This window comes from Podarcis erhardii (genome assembly GCF_964252035.2).
Source record: "Podarcis erhardii genome assembly, chromosome: 2".
In the NCBI taxonomy this organism is placed as follows: domain Eukaryota; kingdom Metazoa; phylum Chordata; class Lepidosauria; order Squamata; family Lacertidae; genus Podarcis; species Podarcis erhardii.
Genome location: NC_138498.1, coordinates 81,976,721 through 81,996,353, shown reverse-complemented (window position 1 = coordinate 81,996,353; position 19,633 = coordinate 81,976,721). Strand labels below are relative to the sequence as shown.

At 43.1% G+C, this 19,633-nt stretch overlaps 1 protein-coding gene across 3 annotated transcripts in view; it reads left to right on the top strand.

The window, feature by feature from the left end:
- BICD2 (BICD cargo adaptor 2) overlaps window positions 1–19,633 on the top strand; it is an 89,925-nt gene that overhangs the window by 43,955 nt on the left and 26,337 nt on the right. For all 3 annotated transcript variants that reach the window (XM_081848860.1, XM_081848862.1, XM_081848861.1), the window contains exon 2: window positions 15,027–15,239. In XM_081848860.1, coding sequence (XP_081704986.1) covers window positions 15,027–15,239 — 213 coding nt within the window. The remainder of the gene's footprint in view (window positions 1–15,026; window positions 15,240–19,633) is intronic.

Below are 19,633 nucleotides of genomic sequence, written 5' to 3'. Positions count from 1 at the left end.
AAAGCAGTATCATACCACTTTATGTGGTCCTGGGTACTGCAGTTTGTTAAGAGTGCTGAGAGTGCTTAGGACTCACCCCCATTTCCCTCAAAAAGCTACAGTTCCCAGAAGAGGGCTTGTTTGTTAAACCACTCTGGAAGTTGTCCCTCTGTGAGGGAAACAGGAGTTTCAGAACCCTTAACAATCCACAGTTCCCTGGGTTCTCTTGGGGAAGGCATGACCTTTTAAAGTGATATGATAAAGCTTCAAATGCATACTGGAGATGGGCCCTGAGAGAAGGCTTTGGATCTCAAAAGCAATGGTGGGAGCACTGTCAGCTGAGGGACCTCAGATTTCAAAATTCAAACGCTTGCTCAAATGACTGTTCAATAATCCAACCAGAACTGCAGAACTACATTTAATAATTACAGGGTTGGTTAGAGGAAGGGAGGGTAAGGGTAGGACATACATTACTTTGCGTGATGATGGACACAGGTTATACTTTGCTATCATGTGGAAGCTGGTTTAAGTTACTCCCATGTGCAAGTTGTTCTAGTGTAGGAAACCATTTGCCAGCAGCAGATCATCCTGAGGTCAAGGCAGTTTTCTGTATGCCAATGGAGCTATGTTTATTTGGGGCATTTGCTGTGGTGCTTAGGAATTCTCTATATATGTACCTTTGAAGCTTAAAGGTAAAGGGACCCCTGACCATTAGGTCCAGTCGCGGACGACTCTAGGGTTGCAGTGCTCATCTCGCTTTACTGACCGTGGGAGCCGGTGTACAGCTTCCAGGTCATGTGGCCAGCATGACTAAGCCACTTCTGGCAAAATCAGAGCAGCGCACAGAAACACAGTTTACCTTCCTGCCGGAGCGTTACCTATTTATCTACTTGCACTTTGACATGCTTTCAAACTGCTAGGTTGGCAGGAGCTGGGACCGAGCAACGGGAGCTCACCCCGTTGCGGGGATTCGAACTGCCAACCTTCTGATCGGCAAGCCCTTGGCTCTGTGGTTTAACCCACAATGACACCGCGTCCCTCACAGGTCAAACTAGCTGTGACATGGGTTGATTTTTAGGGTTTCCTCTTTGTGGTGGTTTTTAATTACCTTTTTCAGAAGTGCTCTAGTAAATGTTCAAGTGTTGGGTTGGGGGCTTTTTAAAAAAACAAAACAAAAACCTTGAAAATATTGGCTGTGGCTGAATTCTTACTGCCTTTCACAACCCAAAGATGTTCTCTTTTCATTCTGGTCACCTAGAATTTGTGAAGTTTCTTATACATGCACATCTAATATAGCCCTTTCGGAAATGGAGCAGAGAGCAAGACCATGCCCCCCCCCCCCCCGGATCTTGTTTGGATTCTAGAAGACGAAAATGAAACTGAGGCTCAACAGGGACAGTTTAATGTGCTAATATTCCTTAGTGCCCATTTCTGAATCCAGCTAATAAGGGTCATGTTTTTGGATTGCTGGATTCCTTTCTTATTCTTTCCCCTTAAAGAAGACGTTCGCTCAAGGCCTATTCACTTAACAAGGGCAATGGGGAGCTCCTCTCAATAAGACTGCTTTATTTTTAATGCTTCGTCCCGCTTTCTGCACCAGCACTTTCTCTTGGGGTGCTTCTTTCCTTGACTGAATTACAATAAATGCCTTTTAGCGGCATATATTGTAATCACGTGTCCATGCCCGTTAGCTTCCAAACACAGCATTATTGTCAAGGGGGGGTGCTGTACATGGTAATGTAAATGTAATGGGGAGAATCCAGCCTGCCTTGAAACGCGCCTTGTGAATGGGCGAAAGCAGCAATTAATGTCTCAGTGTTGGTTCATCTGTTGAGTACAATTAGCTTCATCTATCAGCCTTTCACTTCAGAGAAAAGGGCAGTGTGGCATTTATTAAAGGACGGCCTTGTTCTGCTTGACATTTCAGAGCCACATGTCACTGGGTGTCTCAGCTGGAGGAATGGGTGAGACTGCGGGACGCAGCAATGTATTTGTGGGACTTGGATTGAAACTGGCAGTGCCTTGGAGATGTGGAAGCGAATGTAGACCCTCTGCTTTAGAAGGGGCTCCCAAGTGTGAATGCTTTCCCTCTTTTTTGCTTTCTAGGAAAAAGTTGCTAGACAGACATCTCGCCCCCTCCCTACCACCCAGCAGAGCGCTCCATGGGCTATTAGTGATGCCCCTTCTCACACTTCCAGCAGAAGTGTTTAATTGGAGCCTGCTGTGAGGAGAGCTCTGATTCCAGGAGGCCTGCAGTGTGATAAAGGTTACATCATTTCACTGCCACTGTGGATTGTGATAACATGTTAAGCTCTTTTTACCCCCTCCTCCTCCTCTACACACACACACACACACACACACCTTTATCTTCTTTATGATGACACACACAGGGAAGGAGGGTGACATAGGATAGCGCTGTTGCTTTTCAGTGCAGCAGATATTTCGGATGGTGCAGCCTCCATCAGGTGGGGCAATTTGGGGTGGTTCATACAAATGCATTGTGTTAAAATGGAAAATTTGCAGACAAGCGGAAGTGGTGTTTGCGATAGCTTCTTGAGGGAGTTGGGGGAGGTCGCAGCAAAGTCATAGAGCATTTGCTTTGCATGCAGAATCTGCGATGTTCATTGGCAACCTAGATCTTCTTCAGTTGCCTAAGCATGCCTCATGGAAGACACACTCTCTCTCTTTCTCGGTGTGGGAGGAAAAGTGCTTGGCTCTGCAAATTAGGAAGAAGTAGGGTAAACTACTACTTATTATTATTATTTATTTATTAGGGTAAACCTAATAAATGTTTTATTAGGCTCTTAAGTGCATACATGGTGTTATTTTGGCACTGCTTAGATTACTAGTGGCATTGGGTTCAGTTGCTGGGGACATAGACAGCATCCTCATCGTTAATTCCTGGATTACCTTCCAGGCTTTCCCCCTGGGCATTTTCTGTGGATTTACTTCCCTGTTCTCATGCTGTCTGAGAGTGTATCTACGCCTACACTTAAATCCACATGCTTTACAGGAGATCACAAAAAAAAGAGAGAAAGAAAAGCAGGCGGGTTTTCTCCAAGCTTTTCCTGTGGAACCAGCACCTTCTCTCATTGAATACAAAGTTTTACTGTTTCTGCATAAGCTAGCAGTTCTTTGCACATAAAGGGAAAACAAGACACTTGAGCACAATGCCTGTGGCACCTAATACACTAACATATTCAAATACAGATTCTCCAGTCATGTAGGTGGAATCCTAAGGGCTTTTTGATACACAGTACAGCTGCAAACTTGGATTCAAGACCAATTGCACCCTTGGAGGGCTGCACTCTGATGAACATACCTGTCAATGACAAGTATAAAAAGGCCCTAATATAGATGTATTTTTGTTGATGAACTGATAGCCCTGATATTGAATGATTGGAATGTGATATTGATCATCCTCTAGGTGGTATAATCTGGAGTGAGAAACCTCAGGCCAAATGCAGTCTTCCAGATCTCTCTATTTAATCCTCAGGACTCTTCCTCTGGCTCCGCCCCTTCTCAGGCTACAGCCCTCACCAGTCTTGCTCCATGCCCTCCTCAAGTAGTACTGCATCCTGGAACTACAATGATTAGTAATAGTAATAGTAATTTATTATTTATACCCTGCCCATCTGGCTGGGTTTCCCCAGCCACTCTGGGTGGCTTCCAACAAAATATTAAAATACAATAGTCCTCTGACACAAAACCCCACATATATTAAGTAAAATAGAAACATCGCCACCCAACCCAACCCCACTCACCTTTCCCCCCTCCACCTCTTTCCCCCTTTTCTTCCTAATGTCTCAACAAATGAAACTGATCTGTAAAAAATGTTACTTGAAAAAAAAAGAGAGAGAGAGAGACATACTTTTGTAAACATGAGAAAAGCCTGCTGGATCAGGCCAGTGTCTCTTCTAGTCCAGCTTCCTGTTGTCACAGTGGCCAACTAGATGCCTATGGGAAGCCCCCAAACAGGACTTGAACACAACAGCCAGCACACAGGACTTGACTAATGCTCAGCATTTCAGGAATTGTATACACATGTGTGCAGAAGTAATCCTCATTCAGTTTAATCCCGTGCACACCTTTTTTTGAGATGAAGCTTCCACATTTAGCACAGTGGGGTCTTCTTTGAGTAAGCATGATTCCTGCTTTATCCTTGTACCATTTTGTAATCAGAAAAAAAAACTTTAAATGAACTTACTTTTTTAAAGAAAACCAACACCACCGTATTCTGATAATTTTTGCTGAGGAGGAATGTTTGGATGTGAGTTTTCAGCTGGAGGTACCGAGTGATTAGAATATGCATATGCAGGGCGTACACTAAAGCCTGATTTAACAGCTTGAGATGATTCTTCTTCTGGATGTTACTGTGCCATCCCCAGATTAGTCTTCAGTTTATAGAGATTCGTGTCATCGCCATGCTGCTGACCAGTGTTTGACCCCATAGCTATATCATCCTCTTTATACATGAACCTCAATCCTTATGTTCTTTTGAGAGGGTTACAGCAAGGTTTCAAAGAATCACGCTCGCTGGAAACAAATATGTAAATGTCAGAATTGGCTAGAATTATTATTCTCCTGGGGTAACTGCTTCCTAATTACTTAATTATTGGGGCGGGTGCATAAGAAGGGGGAGGGGAGAGGGAACGGAACAATTTTTTTAAAAACCTGTTATAATAATCCCAAACTGAAGACATGAATCTGAACTCAAATTAATTTCGGATCTGGATTTGGGCTGGGGGAATGACCTTCATATTTTTAATCTATTTCTGGGATTCACTCAAATCCTGATCTTGCCAAGATTACAATTTATATTTTCCGATAGGCTTGAAATTTGTATTTTAACCAATTAAACTGCATTGCAATGGCAAGCCTGAAAGCTTACCAAGAACAAAGGGTTAAAGACTAAGGGTGATATTCAACTGAGTTTGTGGTGAGATGGGGCTAGGTTTATGTCTTTGTGTCACAGTTCCTAGGGCAGCGGCTATTTATTTTTATTTTATTTTTTGCGAGGGGAGGGGTTAGTTGCGCTGCAGGATAGTAACGCTGAATAATTTCGGAACTCTTGCCCTGTAACGCTGCAGGCCTGCTTGGCTTGAGTTGTCTGGTTTATTAACCTTAACAAATCATGTGGAGGCTGCTATGAATTATGCAGGACAGCCTGACCCATTTGCTGGCAAATCTGTTTGCAGGGCAAAGCAGGTCACGTGCGGTCTGTGGGATTGCATTGGCAAATAAAAGCTTTCTAGCCTCAGAGGTGCTCAGTGCACCCTTTGCCTTAACAGTACATCTATTGTTCAGCCATTAGGAAGTAATTGTTTTTTTTGGGGGGGGGAGCGAGGGGAATGCTGGAAATATGCCATGCCAGAATTCTGTAAAGCCTTCCAGGTGTGATCTGGTCAGGTGACATGTCTGCCATCAAGCAGTGGCTTAAAAAAGGCCTGGTTTTTGTGTCAGTGTAGCTGCTTAGAACAAGAGAAATTGCTCTGGAGAGAGGGCGGGTGGCGGAGGGAACTAGGATGGGATTCTTCTGCTTGCTATTCATTTATGGGTACATTGTATACATTTTGGCAAAGGGCAGTATCCTGACAAATCGGATCAGGATCGTGTATGCCAGGAAGAGAGAAAGCACTGCCAATACATCTCACGCAAAGCCTAAGTATTCTGTCATTTATGTATAATGTAGCCTGCAAATTTTAAGTCAGTGCAGTCACAAGTACTGTCCGAGATAGTTTAGGGAGATGGAGGGGCCTGGAATGAGTGCACCAGACCATCTGTCTCCTAGGGTCTCCACATGTGTAAGGGGGCAGGGAGGAATTACTGCAGCTCTGTGCATTCATTGTAAAACAAAACGTGTATGTGTATGTCTGTCTCCATCTCCCCCAGCACCCTCTGTGCAACAGTGGCGGAAGATCACCCTGTGCTAACTACAATGAAAGGCGGCGTTATTTCTTTATGGATTCTTTGAATAAAATGGATGTGTCTTGAGTTCTTTGGCCTCTAATTATTGCACTAATAAGTGGAACGGGATGGCTCAGGAGACTGACTGTTCTTTCAAGCCAGATCCGTTTGCCTTTAGTCAGCTGGGACCAAAAGCAATTACTTGTTGATGGATGGCTAGTGGCCCATGTGTGCACATTCAATGGCTTCGGGGAAGTTGCTTGCAGACAGATGTCCGCACTGCAACAAACTCTGGGGATTACATTCAGCCGCAGTCTGACCGTCTGGGGCTGGCTGTATTTGGGTCTGGAGCATTGCCAGAAAAGCACAGCAAGCCCAAGTGACCTAATGATACGGCCTCTTCTTTTCCAATGCATTGTACAATCAGAAAACCCGGGAATCCCATTTCCCACACCACACCCCTTCAATACTTTGTATATAAAACATTAATAAAGTTTAACCAGAAAGTAATGTTACATTATAATATATTTGTGCCAGGAGCATTGGAAATAGGTTCCTTGTATACATCCTGCCTCTTGAAGCTCCAAGTAGGACTGGATAGGACATTTGAGATACACTCAGTACGAGGAATTCAGAGAACACTTGTTTCTGTTCTCTATTCTTCTGTCTCTACCTCCAATTTATTTTCTACCATGCTGTCTTCCATTCTTTCTTCTCATTCCCTCTGTCTCTTCTCATGGTTGGCATTTTCTCCGTAATCCTGCATCATGTTTCTGTTTCAAGCTGGTTCCAACCTGAAGTTGTATAGGCAGTTGGTGTGTATAGCAAAGTACAGTGGTACCTCGAGTTACAAACACTCCGCTAACCCGGAAGTAGTACCTCGGGTTAAGAAATTAGCCCCAGGATGAGAACAGAAATTGTGCAGTGGTGGTGTGGCAGCAGCGGGAGGCCCTATTAGCTAAAGTGGTGCCTCAGGTTAAGAACAGTTTCAGGTTAAGAACGGACCTCCAGAATGAATTAAGTTCTTAACCAGAGGTACCACTGTACAGGTACATTTCCCAGGTGTGTTCTTCATTAGCTTGCCATAGGGAGCTTCAGAATGGCAGTGGTGGATCAAGGGTAGGTATATGGCCTCACATTCTATGAAGCTCATGCTGTGGTGATGCCATTTTATGAACTTCACTGCACATTCACTGTGTAACCACTTAGAGTGGCATATAAATACAATGAAATACAGATAAATAAAGAATGCAGACATGGCGAGGCTAGCCTTTTGCCCTTTGTTTAGTGCTCTCAGCCATTTTAGAGAACTTTAAAAATTATTCTGGATTTTTTTGGGGGGTGGGGAACGAGCAGCTTAGAGGGAAACATTCAGAAAACATTGAGCGCAGAAAGTCCTTCTGTATAATTGCAACGTCGTGTCTGCTTTATGTCAGAGGCGTTGTTGCCTGACTGCATGAATAAAAGTAAGTCAGCTTCAGACTTAAAAGGTGTGGCTGCTCTTTGCCTCCTGGTGACATTAGTTAAAGAGACACATGATGTGACCATCAGTGCAGTCAGCACTTCTCTGCCCTAAGATGGGGAAATTCTGACGTATTGTGCATCAGCTTTGTCTGATGTAATCTGGAGTGGCAGGAAAGGGATGTGATTTGGCTGTGGTTACACCTTTCAGGTAACATCCAGTTTGGCCCACATATATATAGTGTATTATTTATTTGGAAGATTTATATCCCATCCTTTAATCCAGATGATCCTCAAAGTGGTTTTCACAGGATCTGTAATAATACACACACCCCAAACCCATATAGCTCAACAGCCCTCCTTTTCCTAGTCAACAGATGGGGTCAGAGTGTGCCTCTCTTCAACTCTGCAGTGCAAGGGGAGCTTGTAGTTAAAGCTGAGTTTCTTTTGACACGGGAGAAGGCAGCAAACGCTCTGCTGCAGGTCTTTTCTTCCTGGCTGATGGATAGGGAAAGGGTAGTCTTCCCTTGCTGCGATGCTCTTCCTGGGAGGCAGGGGGTGCAACCACTGGAAAACCTTGTTCCCCTGGCTTAGCCCAGAATGTGCGTCTTTCTGTTCTGCAGATCCACAGCAATTTATTTATGCCTTAAGAACTATTACCTCCCATGCCTTAGTTATTCAAATATCTTTATGATCTACATTCACAGTGTCACCTCCGTCAGCTTGTATAATGAACTCTGAATGTTCATTATATGCCTCCATGTGTTGAGGAACTGATTGCTAATTGTATTTATTTAATAAATATCAGAGACAGCTCCCACTTTTTTGCAAGGTGGGCATTCTCCTTTAATTTGTAAAATCCACTTCTCTTCTTATTTAATGCCCTGGATTTTTTAAAATGAATATATTGATGGGGGAAGCAACGAAGGGGAGTAGAAACAGATTCAAAATGCCAGCAATGATATTACCAGATCAAGAGATAGGCAGTGTCATCTTCTTAGTGTGCTACTCTGAGTTTAATCTGTGAATTATTTTTCCCTCCTGACACGCAGCATAATAGAGACGATAAATTTGCATATTGCTAGCTCCACCTGACTACTAGTCCTGTCAAGAAACACATCAATAATGATGCACAAGGTCACAGCAGGATGCATAAAGTATTCCTAATCAGGCCATAATTGCTGTGCTGGAAAACTTATTAAAATAATATAGTAGGAGGTATGCAAATTGCTTACTCCCCCCCAAACCCCTCCCTACTAAACACCAGCTACTAAAATGTTCTTTAATTGCTATACTGTTTTTTATCATGTTGCCTATACACAGTATTTAAGTTTGTGTTGGCCTCCCCATGGTTCTTGCAGATGAATAACCAGCGGTTCCAAATTGGCAACTTATTTTGTTTGCAAAGTTAATTTTGCTCGCTTGAAAACACACCTTAGCATTTAAAATATTTCATCCTAATAATAATAATATAATAATAATAATTTATTTTTTATACCCCGCCCATCTGGCTGGGCCTCCCCAGCCACTCTGGGCGGCTTCCATAGAAACAAAAAATACATTAAAATATCACACGTTAAAAACTTCCCTGATGTCTTCCCTTAAGATGTCTTCTGAATGTCAGGTACAGTGGTGCCTCGCAAGACGAAAATAATCCGTTCCGCGAGTCTCTTCGTCTAGCGGTTTTTTCGTCTTGCAAAGCATCCCTATTAGCGGATTAGCGCTATTAGCGGCTTAGCGGCTTAGCGCTATTAGCGGCTTAGAAAAGGGGGGGGGAGGGAAAAAACTCGTAAGACTCGCAAGACGTTTTCGTCTTGCGAAGCAAGCCCATAGGGAAATTCGTCTTGCGAAGCGCCTCGAAAAATGGAAAACCCTTTCGTCTAGCGGGTTTTTCATCTTGCGAGGCATTCGTCTTGCGGGGCACCACTGTAGTTGTTTGTCGCTTTGACATCTGCTGGCACCTAAGGCTCCACTGGTATGGTTAAAATTACAATGGCAGCAGAACTGCTTGCTCAGCAGGTGTAAGAGAATCACAGGCAGCTTTTGAACAGAGAGATCAAAACTGGGCATCAGCACTTGCCCCCTCATGGTGTGAAAATGCATCTGTGGTAGCAGCACCCCAAAACTACCATTGTTTTGTATAGATGGTATAATCAAGTGTCCCCCATCACCACAATTGTACTAGGCTTGTACTAGGCTACATTTCAGAATATTCTCCTCTGGTCAGATCAGTGTGTGTGTGTGTGTGTGTGTGTGTGTGTGTTTGTGTGTATAGGGGACTAGAGGATGAGCTGCGCAGTTGGCTGCCTGGCCATTTTATCGCCTGCCTCAGTTCTAGAACTGATGGATGCACAGTTCACTGTTGAGATGCAGAAGATCAAAACAGGGCATAATGTGTGTATGACTAGAGTCTTTTTCAAGCATTAATTTTCACGCTGAGGCCAAGCAAGGTGAAAGGGGCTATGAGCTGTGTATGGGCATGGTGTCTCCCTTAGCAATCAGCCCTTTAAAATCAAGGGAGAAGTCATAACCCGCAGGGAAGGCTGCAGAAGTTAATGCTTAACATAGTAATAGTGGCAGTGGGGACAGGAGCAAGGCAGTGCTACTTTGGGGGTGAAGCCAAATACATGACCCCACAGCCATTTTCACCCTGCTTGTCTTCTACATGCAGGTAGTGTGTAAAGAGGCCTTAGGGGAGGCAGACTTTTGGTATGCAGTGATTTCTGGAAGACCCCTGCAGAGTACAAACAGCATAATGGCAAACTGATTAGAGGGCTTCTGTTCTAGTAAGCAGTGCATAACTTTTGTAAAATAAAATAATAAAAGAAAGAATTGATGGTTAACTTAGTTCTAGCTATAAAAAAACCTGAGCATGTGGGAAGGCATTTGGTCTGAACGAAAGATGTGCATCTGTGGCCATTGGCCTTATGAAGCTTTTGATATGCAAGCTCACAAGTTGGGAGTTTCGGAGCAATGGGAATGTTTTTTGTTTACACCTGCCCTGTGTGCAGCAGCGCAGACCTTTTAAAAAATGACATAAATCTACATGTTCAACTTGTTGTGTGCTCTTGCATGTGCAGTTTAACAGAATCATATTGTGTGACGAACAGTTACCTTTGTGGCACAGGAAACAAGAGGTGTCAAAATCCATAATAGCTTCATGGGGGAAATATCGACTGTGTAACCTGAGATCAATTTTGCACTTTATTCAAACGTTCAGAAATGTCAATAAAAAAATTAACGGTTGGGGTTTTATGTTTTGTTTTTGCCTTGTTTCTTTAATTGCAAGGAGAAATGTTGAGGTGGCTGTACAGCAAATTCATTTGAAAGGAAGAATGCCTTGCTGAAAGGTCTGAGAGTGTAAACTGCCATGGCAACAATTCTTTACAAGTTCAAATGGGTCGATAGGAATGAGAAAAGAAAGTCCTTATGATAAGCATCTGATTTATGAGCTTAAAAGGAAAGGCAAAGGTTCAGTCAGCATGATATCTTAAGAACTGAGACCCCAGGTGCCACCGTGGGAGGCAGAAATCCTTTATATTGTATATCTATAACAAAACCAGACCTTTTCATAAAATGCGTTGGATTTGGAAGCAGTCTCTCCCTCCCCCCCCCAAATATAGCTAGCATTTCACGAATTTGAAGAGGCCCAACACCCAGGAAAAGGCATGCTGCAAAGACCTTAAAAATAAAAACAGCCAGTTGTGTAATAACAAATGCAAATTGTGTGTGTGTGTGTGTGTGTGTCTAATAGTGGGTTTTAACTCATATACCTCAATAATAGGAAGGTGCATAGTATTTGCATGTGTGCATCCATACACTTAAGTGTGTGTGTGTGTGTGTGTGTGTGTGTGTGTGTGTGTTGTAAGGTAAAGGTAAAGGGACCCCTGACCATTAGGTCCAGTTGTGGCTGACTCTGGGGTTGCGGCGCTCATCTCGCTTTATTGGCCGAGGGAGCAGGCGTACAGCTTCCGGGTTATGTGGCCAGCATGACTAAGCCGCTTCTGGCGAACTGGAACAGCGCACGGAAACGCCATTTACCTTCCCGCTGGAGCGGTACCTATTTATCTACTTGCACTTTGATGTGCTTTTGAACTGCTAGGTTGGCAGGAGCAGGGACCGAGCAACGGGAGCTCACCCCGTTGCGGGGATTCAAACTGACGACCTTCTGATCGGCAAGTCCTAGGCTCTTTGGTTTAACCCACAGCGCCACCCACGTCCCAGGCGGGTGTGTGTTGTACTAAGCAAAAAATATTGTCATTTCAAAAGTCTTTTATGGCAAAGTACCGTATTTTTCGCCCTATACGACGCACCGGCCCATAGGATGCACCTAGTTTTTTTTTATCCCCCCCCCCCCCCAGCCACGGCTTCAGCACGCTCCGGGCAGCAGGCTGCTATCCGCAGCCTAGGGAGCCCTGCGGGAACTCCCGCGGGCTCCCCAGGCTTGCTGATAGCTTCCTGAAGCCTGAAGAGCAAGAGGGGTCGGTGCGCACCGACCCCTCTCACTCTCCAAGCTTCAGCGAAAGCCTGCATTCGCCCCATAGGACGCACACAGATTTCCCCTTCATTTTTGGAGGGGGAAAAGTGCATCCTATAGGGTGAAAAATACGGTACTTACCGTATAGGGAAGCGGGTGGCACTGTGGGTTAAACCACAGAGCCTAGGACTTGCCGATCAGAAGGTCATCGGTTTGAATCCCCGTGACGGGGTTAGCTCCCATTGCTCGGTCCCTGCTCCTGCCAACCTAGCAGTTCGAAAGCATGTCAAAGTGCAAGTAGATAAATAGGTACCACTCTGGCAGGAAGGTAAACGGCGTTTCCATGCGCTGCTGTGGTTCGCCAGAAGCGGCTTAGTCATGCTGGCCACATAACCTGGAAGCTGTATGCCGGCTCCCTCAGCCAGTAAAGCGAGATGAGTGCCGCAACCCCAGTCGGTCATGACTGGACCTAATGGTCAGGGGTTCCTTTACCTTTTACTTACCGTATATATCAAGGACTTGTTCAAGAAGTACTTTTGCTTCCTCAACAAAAGCTGAAAATTTGCAAGCTTCATCCACTTTGGGAATGTTCCTGTGCCTATAAATTTCATTTGCTTCTGATGAAAAGAGGTAAAGTTACACAGATTTTAGATTACCCATAAGGGCGAATAGGAAACATAGCTTTATGCAGAGTGACCTGGAACACAAATTGAAGATTGACTCAGAAACAGGTAAAAAAAGTCCCGATACAGATAACAATTTACAATGTGATTGATTTTGATATTAGAAATTGATTTGCATGTTGAGGGGGGATTATAAGTTTTTGTTAACTTTGCCACACTTTTTTGTAGATTCTTATTTCAGTTATATTGGTTTGCTAACACCCTAACATACATAGAGATCTCAGTCATTTTAAGCTTCTGTGTGCAGTTGAAACTCATTTTACAGTAACTTGCACAGATGGCATGTTACTTTCTGTCTGAAATGTGACGCTTTTTAATTTCCCTAAGGACTGTTGTGTGAACCTGGCCAGAATTTCCTCAATGGGTTTTTGTCTCTGGTTTCTCTAATTTGCTTATCTGAAATCAGATTCAATCTGATAGGAGCAATGAGTGGGTGGCTTGCATACAAGATGGCACAGACATGTTCAATCATATGCTTCAGTCCTGTTTGTTCAATAATTACCGTATCAGCGAATGCTTCCTATCTAATATGCTGAAGTAATGAAATTCTGAGGCCTACTTCTTGCATGTAGGAAATAAATTTCCTCCTGTGATGACAGATACGGTCTGAATGGCTAGGACATAAATGGCCAATGGAAAACTTGATAGATCATTAAACAGGGAGCAGTGTTTGGAGAAGGAGGAGAGATCCTGGGTTGCCCTTGACCAGGTTGAAAATGCAGCATTCGTACCAGCAATCTTTATATGAAATGAAAGAAAGAACTGGCATGTTGAACATACCAATTCACTCAAAAGACTCAAATCTATCTTGGAAGCCAGTAGTTGCAAAGACATATTGTAGTTCAAAGACAGCATTCATTTCAGCTCTTACACATCAGTCCATCTGTCAGGTGGATCCCGACGAGAATATGGCTCCTTAAAATGGTGGGACAATTTGCCTTTATAAATACAGTGGTACCTTGGGTTGCAGACGCTTCAGGTTACATTTGCTTCAGTTTACAGACTCCGCTAACCCAGAAATAGTGCTTCAGGTTAAGAACTTTGCTTCAGGATGAGAACAGAAATCATGCTCCGGCGGCATGGCAGCAGCGGGAGGCCCCATTAGCTAAAGTGGTGCTTCAGGTTAAGAACAGTTTCAGGTTAAGAACGGACCTCCGGAACGAATTAAGTACATAACCAGAGGTACCACTGTATATTAAAATTATTTGAGCTCTCTGAAGAACTAATTGCAGGTGTCTGATAACACACAAAGAGGTAAATTGAAACACATCTTGGAGCAGATTCCAACTTGGTCATGGGGAGAAAAATAGCTTGTTAGCAATGAAGTTGTAAAAGAAAAAAAAAATCCCAACAAATTTACAGTAGTAAATGTGAACAGTATGTATAGATTTGGTTTAACAATAAGAGTTCCTAATCATTATACATCTATAGTAAAAATAATTGCTGTTGGTAATGGGGCAGGACTCTTTGAGCAACTAGAATTTTAAGAACTGTTTTGCATATTAATCATAGGATTCTTTGATCACCAGCTATGTGCTTTATGCGTGGCCAGTATGCTTCAATGTGTACTTTAGGTTTCTGGTGGGTGGCCACCCATGTATCACAGCCCAATGTTTTTCATGTTAGCCTTTTGATTGGTGTTCTTCAGAGCAACTGAGCCAATTTATTTGAAGTATATTAAGGTAATCTAGGGAAGCTTCTAGTTCAAAATAAGTGCTGGGCTGCATGAAATAGAGGGAAATGATGGATGAGAGAGCCCGAGGAAATTACCTCAGAAAGTAGCATTGTGGCTTGTTCTAAAATGACACCAACTCATATATTTTAATGTTACTGAAGAAAATAGGGCTGTTCAGACCAGGAGATATATGCATGTAGACCCTCCTCATGCAGAAATCTCCACTCAATTTATGGTTTTGGTATATGGCCCTTAGTGCATTTCTGTGCCTCATCCTCAGATCTGTAAAATGGGAATTATAGTGATCCAGCTGACAGGGATGTTGTGATGATTTCACAAGTGTTCACACTTGATTGTTTTAAACAATTATGTACTTGACTTACAAGGTTGCCATTTTGAAAAATGGGAGTTCTCTTTAGCACAAATACAAATCCTCACCTCACAACAAGGAGATAATCGTGTTAGAAAAGGAAAAGAGCACAATGTTATATCCAACCAGGTTGTCCCCTTACTGCAAGGATTCCTACCTGTGCAAGAAGACCTCTTCTTTTCCCTCTGCATGCTCCCCCAATCTGTTTTGGGGTTCACCAACCATCTGGAGAAGAGTTGGGGCATGCAGGGGTGCATGAGGAGGGGAGTGGAAAGGAAAAGGGACGGCTTCACTGGTTACAACTCAAATACCCCATAATGTGTGAAATACAGCAAGTATTTATGTTTCTGTCCATTAACGGGTTTGGGGAGACTGATGTGCTCTTCAGCTTCTTAACCAGGGTATACTCAATGCACAATAAACATTCATGTTGCTAAAATTATTCATTAAAGAGCTTTCTGATTTTCCCCCCAGGCTTTTGGTCAGGCTCACACCAACCACAAGAAAGTAGCAGCAGATGGAGAGAGCAGGGAAGAAACCTTGATTCAAGAGTCCGCCACAAAGGAAGAGTACTACATGAAGAAAGTCATGGAACTGCAGACAGAGCTAAAGCAGCTGAGGAATGTCCTTGCCAACACCCAGTCTGAAAATGAACGCTTGAATTCTGTTGCTCAGGAACTGAGAGAGGTGAGAGTTATTGGCCCATCATGCCTAAAGTGCAAAAGCTCTGAGGCTGTCTTGTTATATTCCCCTGGAAAGCCATGCCTATTTATGTTTCTGATAGACTCTTCTTAAATTAGGCATGCTGGGGACTTTCAAAGGCATTTCTCTATCTTCCATTCAGTTCAGCAGGGCCCACGAAGTCGCTCCTCAAACTATATCTGTCCATATACATAAAAACGTAAGGCTGTTGACACGTTGCTGTTTGCAACTGCAGTGTGAGGTACAGCAGGCAAGTGGCCAAGCCAGAAGCACAGTTGGCAGGTGGCCCAAGTGAACTGTTTAAGTTGCTCTGTGAAGTGCCTCCTTTCTCTTTTAAAAGGGGTTGGGGCAAGCTGTGAGGGGATCTGCAATGGGGTGGGTGTGGTGTGAAAAGAGGGGATTTGGTCAGATGTGACGGAAGGGCAGATAGCAAAGGGGTAGGTGTGGTTGGAGAGCAGAGCAAGTAGGGGAGCAGGCCCTAGTTAAAATCTAAATGTTAAAACCATGTCACATTAAAACAAATAGTTTTAAGGTTTCCTAAAACCTGCATACAAGTAGCAGTAAGCTAAAAGTAGTAATTAGATGGCCATCCTACATGCCTGGAGGAGCAACAACAAAACTTAATTTATCTTTAATATGAAAGGATGTTGGATTATTGGGGGTTTTTTGTTTTGTTTTATTTATGAGCTTCATTTGTTGTTTTTGAGGTTAGCCTGCTGTGAACCCTTCTAGAGAACATAGTTGACTAGGCAGTATCCTAGAGGTGGGAGCTGTGACCTACAGCACCTTTGTTCTTTTTTATAATTAATTTATAATTAATTTTTATTGATTTTTCAGTTACTTATTCATATACATCTTCCATTATTTTCCATATATATAATATAAGTCAAAATACATACAATAATCCCGTATCTTCCCCAGTGACTTCCCACCACCTCATTACAGCTTCTTTTATTCCCTCCCTCCCTCTCTCATCTACTCTTGTTATTCTTGTTTCTTCTTTATTACATCATATATCTTATCTAACTATTATTTTATTTTTCAAATTTTAATTTAAACATATCAATGATTTTATTTGAGGACAACATTTCTCTAGATATTCCTTTACACATTCCCACTCTTTTTGTATTTTTTGTTTTTGGTGATTCCCAATTGCCACTTTGTTCTTGTGTCCTCTCTGAACGTTATGCTGTTCGCCATATTGAGGAAGCATTAACCACATTAAATGGGAAGAAGCTCTTTTGATGGGGCTATGGATTACATGTTGTATCAAAGTATAAAGTTTTGTTATGTAAATGCTTATTTGCAGATATCTGGCTCTGATTCTCTCTCTGTGTGTACATAGATATAGATTGTTAAAGCTATGGCAAAAAATAGATTTTACTTCTTTAACATGCTTTACAAACATAATTTATGTTTGGTCGATTTTCGTTTTCTCTTATGTCCCTCCCCGTCTCATTTTTTTCTGGTGAAATGAGGCATTAAATGTAGAAATGGGAACATGTTGGTTCGCGCCCCCCCCCCAAGTTGTGTATCATCTGCAAAGTTGACTGCTTCAGTTTCCATCTCTTGGAAACAGTGTGAAACAAAAGTATCAGGTTATTTTAAACTTTGTATATATCTGCTTGAACTGGTATGAAAGTTGCAGATTTCATAAGCGTTCCTACTTCATCCTCCTCCTGCAACATATTGAGCGGTTTAATCTTGGTTGTTTTAGTTGAGGGAAAGCGAGAAGAAGCACCGTAGCAGGGAATGCAAGTTTTATTTGAAGCTTTTGGTTGTATGAGATTGTGCGGCAAAAAGTGCTGAAAACAAGTGGGGCTGATCTTTAGGGAGCTGTTGACACTGCGTGAAGCTGTCTTACTTCATCAACACAGCATATGAGGACAAGCTGCAGACGAGATATCTGTGTAATGCAGAACAGAAGTCTCTCCATGGCAGGAATGAGTAAGATCAGTTAGAGTAGTTTCTGTTTCACTGGCTGGAATCCCCCAGAAGTGTGGAGGGGGAAATGAAGGAAGATTGGGGAAGGGAGCTCTGCTCTCGGTGGTATGCTTTGCATACAGAAAAGTCCTAGGTTCAGTCCCTGGCATTCTGAGGTAGGCTTGGAGATGACTCTTGCTACCAGTCAGTATAGATGTGTTGCCCCAGTCTTGGACACATATGTATGCAAATATGTAGTGCCCCCCCCCCATTTTTTAAAACAAAAAATAATAATATAAGTCTAGGCTGTGCCTCATATCTTTGATAATGCTATGGCAAAAACCTCCATTCCTTCAAAAGATAATGTTCAAGCAAATGTGGTACAGCTAGGATACGATTGGAGGCAGACAGAATGGCTCAGTAGTAGTAGTAGTAGTAGTAGTAGTAGTAGTAGTAGTAGTTATTTATCTTTTGTACCCCACACATCTGACTTGGTTGCCCCAGCCACTCTGGGCTTCTTCCATTTCCCTTAATTGTTCCCTGCTGCCTCATGATTCTATATGGCAATAATATTTGCTTTTGCCTTTTTGTCAAATTCTAACAGGAAAAGCCACTTTTCCTGCTCTGTGGAGCCTTTTTGTGGAAAAAGTCAAAGAGTTTAGTAAGCAGATGGTGGGGAAATCAACCTGTTTGCTGTAGCACTGAAGTGCAGTCTTTCAGGAAGAAGCTTGATGGTCCATTTTGCAGAGTAAGGAGACTAAGGCCCTGATCCTTAACTGCTGGAGTGGGTTAGGGTTTAGTAGCTTCGTAATTCATGGTAGAAGGCACGGTAGCATAAGCACAACTGCTGGAAGTGTGCCTGCTTGCAGAAGTTGGCATGGAATCTCAAAATGAGGTGGAGCAGGCTGTCTATAGATTTGCCTGATTTCAAGCTGATCCAGTTGACAGACAGGGGCCTGGGCCTCTGCTATGCCAGCCTGGTACTGGTTCAGCAGAAAATACCCAGAAATCTGCTCTCCATCACATCCAGCACCTCCCTTGACCAATGCAGGTGTCAAGGCTTAGGATTCGATGGTGGAGCCAGTGTTTGCCTATTATGGTTCTCTGGCCATGGTTCCCCAGCCAGAGCTAGGACTGCTCTGCTCGGTTTCAGAGCAATACAAGTCTGAGCAAGAGGAACCTGAGTTAAAAGGAACCACTAAACCAACATCAATCAGAGAGCATCATTTGCTCATTGCTTCTCTTCCTTTAACATGTCAGAACGCTTTTCTATGACTGACGGTTGCTAAGCGGGTAACTTAGCCATAAGAATAGCTCTTCTGGATCAGACCAAAGATCTGTCTATTTAGTTCAGTTTCACGTTGCCTACAGCAGCTAATCAGATTCTTTTGGAGCAGAGGCAAGAAGAGCCTTCTCCCAGTATCCAGAGGCAGAACTCACAACTGTGCACATCACAACTCAGCCACTGTAAACCTTAGACCTTGGGCATGGTTGCTTCAGTGCTTTTTTGTCACAGTTCTGCGGGGCCCTAAATACTAGGGCACAGTCATTCCTGGTTGAGTTGCACATGTTCTGTGACATGGCATGTGCTAAAGTTTGTGTGTGTGTGTGTGTGAGAGAGAGAGAGAGAGAGAGAGAATGCTTTTTTAAGACAGCTGCCTGTTTTTTGTATGCATCTTCAAACCATTGTAATGATTGAAACAGATTCTTACTCCCGTGCACAGAAACTATCTGCCTATTTCTTAAGGCATTATGATCTTTTGAGACATACTATCCAAAAGAAATCACTGCAGTTTTCTTGGAAAACTGTTTAGCCAGTTTTCTAGTTTGTTCTTGTTAAAGCTTGTGGATACAACATGCGTGTGGTGTTGCCATGAGCTAGCTCAGCCTCTGCCTCCTGGAGATTCTCTTGAGACTACTATGTACCACTAATTCCCCCATGTCATCTTTTGGGAAAGGTCCATCGTATAGTGACAGACTCATGGTTTGCATGCAAAAGACCCCAGTTTCAGCCCCTTGAAAGGGTTTGGAAAGGACTCTTGTCTGAAGCCCTCGAGAGCCTCTGCCACTCAGCATTAAAAATACTGTACTAGATTAAGGAATGATCCGGCTCTGTATAAGGCAGATTCCTATATTCCAATGGGCACATGTAATAAACACAACATGAGATTGCTGCTCTCTAAGGTGAGCCATGTGGTTTTGTAGGTGTGTGTGTGTGTGTGCCAATCTGAGCTGTTCCATTTTTAGAATGGAGTGAAAAACCAAATACTTATGCAGTTTATACAATTGATGTGCTTTTAAGTCAAATAAACTCACCAGCCTCTCCTAATCTGTGGCTAAACCATCTTTAGAAAAAAAAAAACCACCAGCCCTCAGTTCATCCAGAGATATTGGGGAGGTACAAGCAATTTCCATTTCTTTTTAAAAACCATAAAAGTGGCAATTTTTCTGAAGCT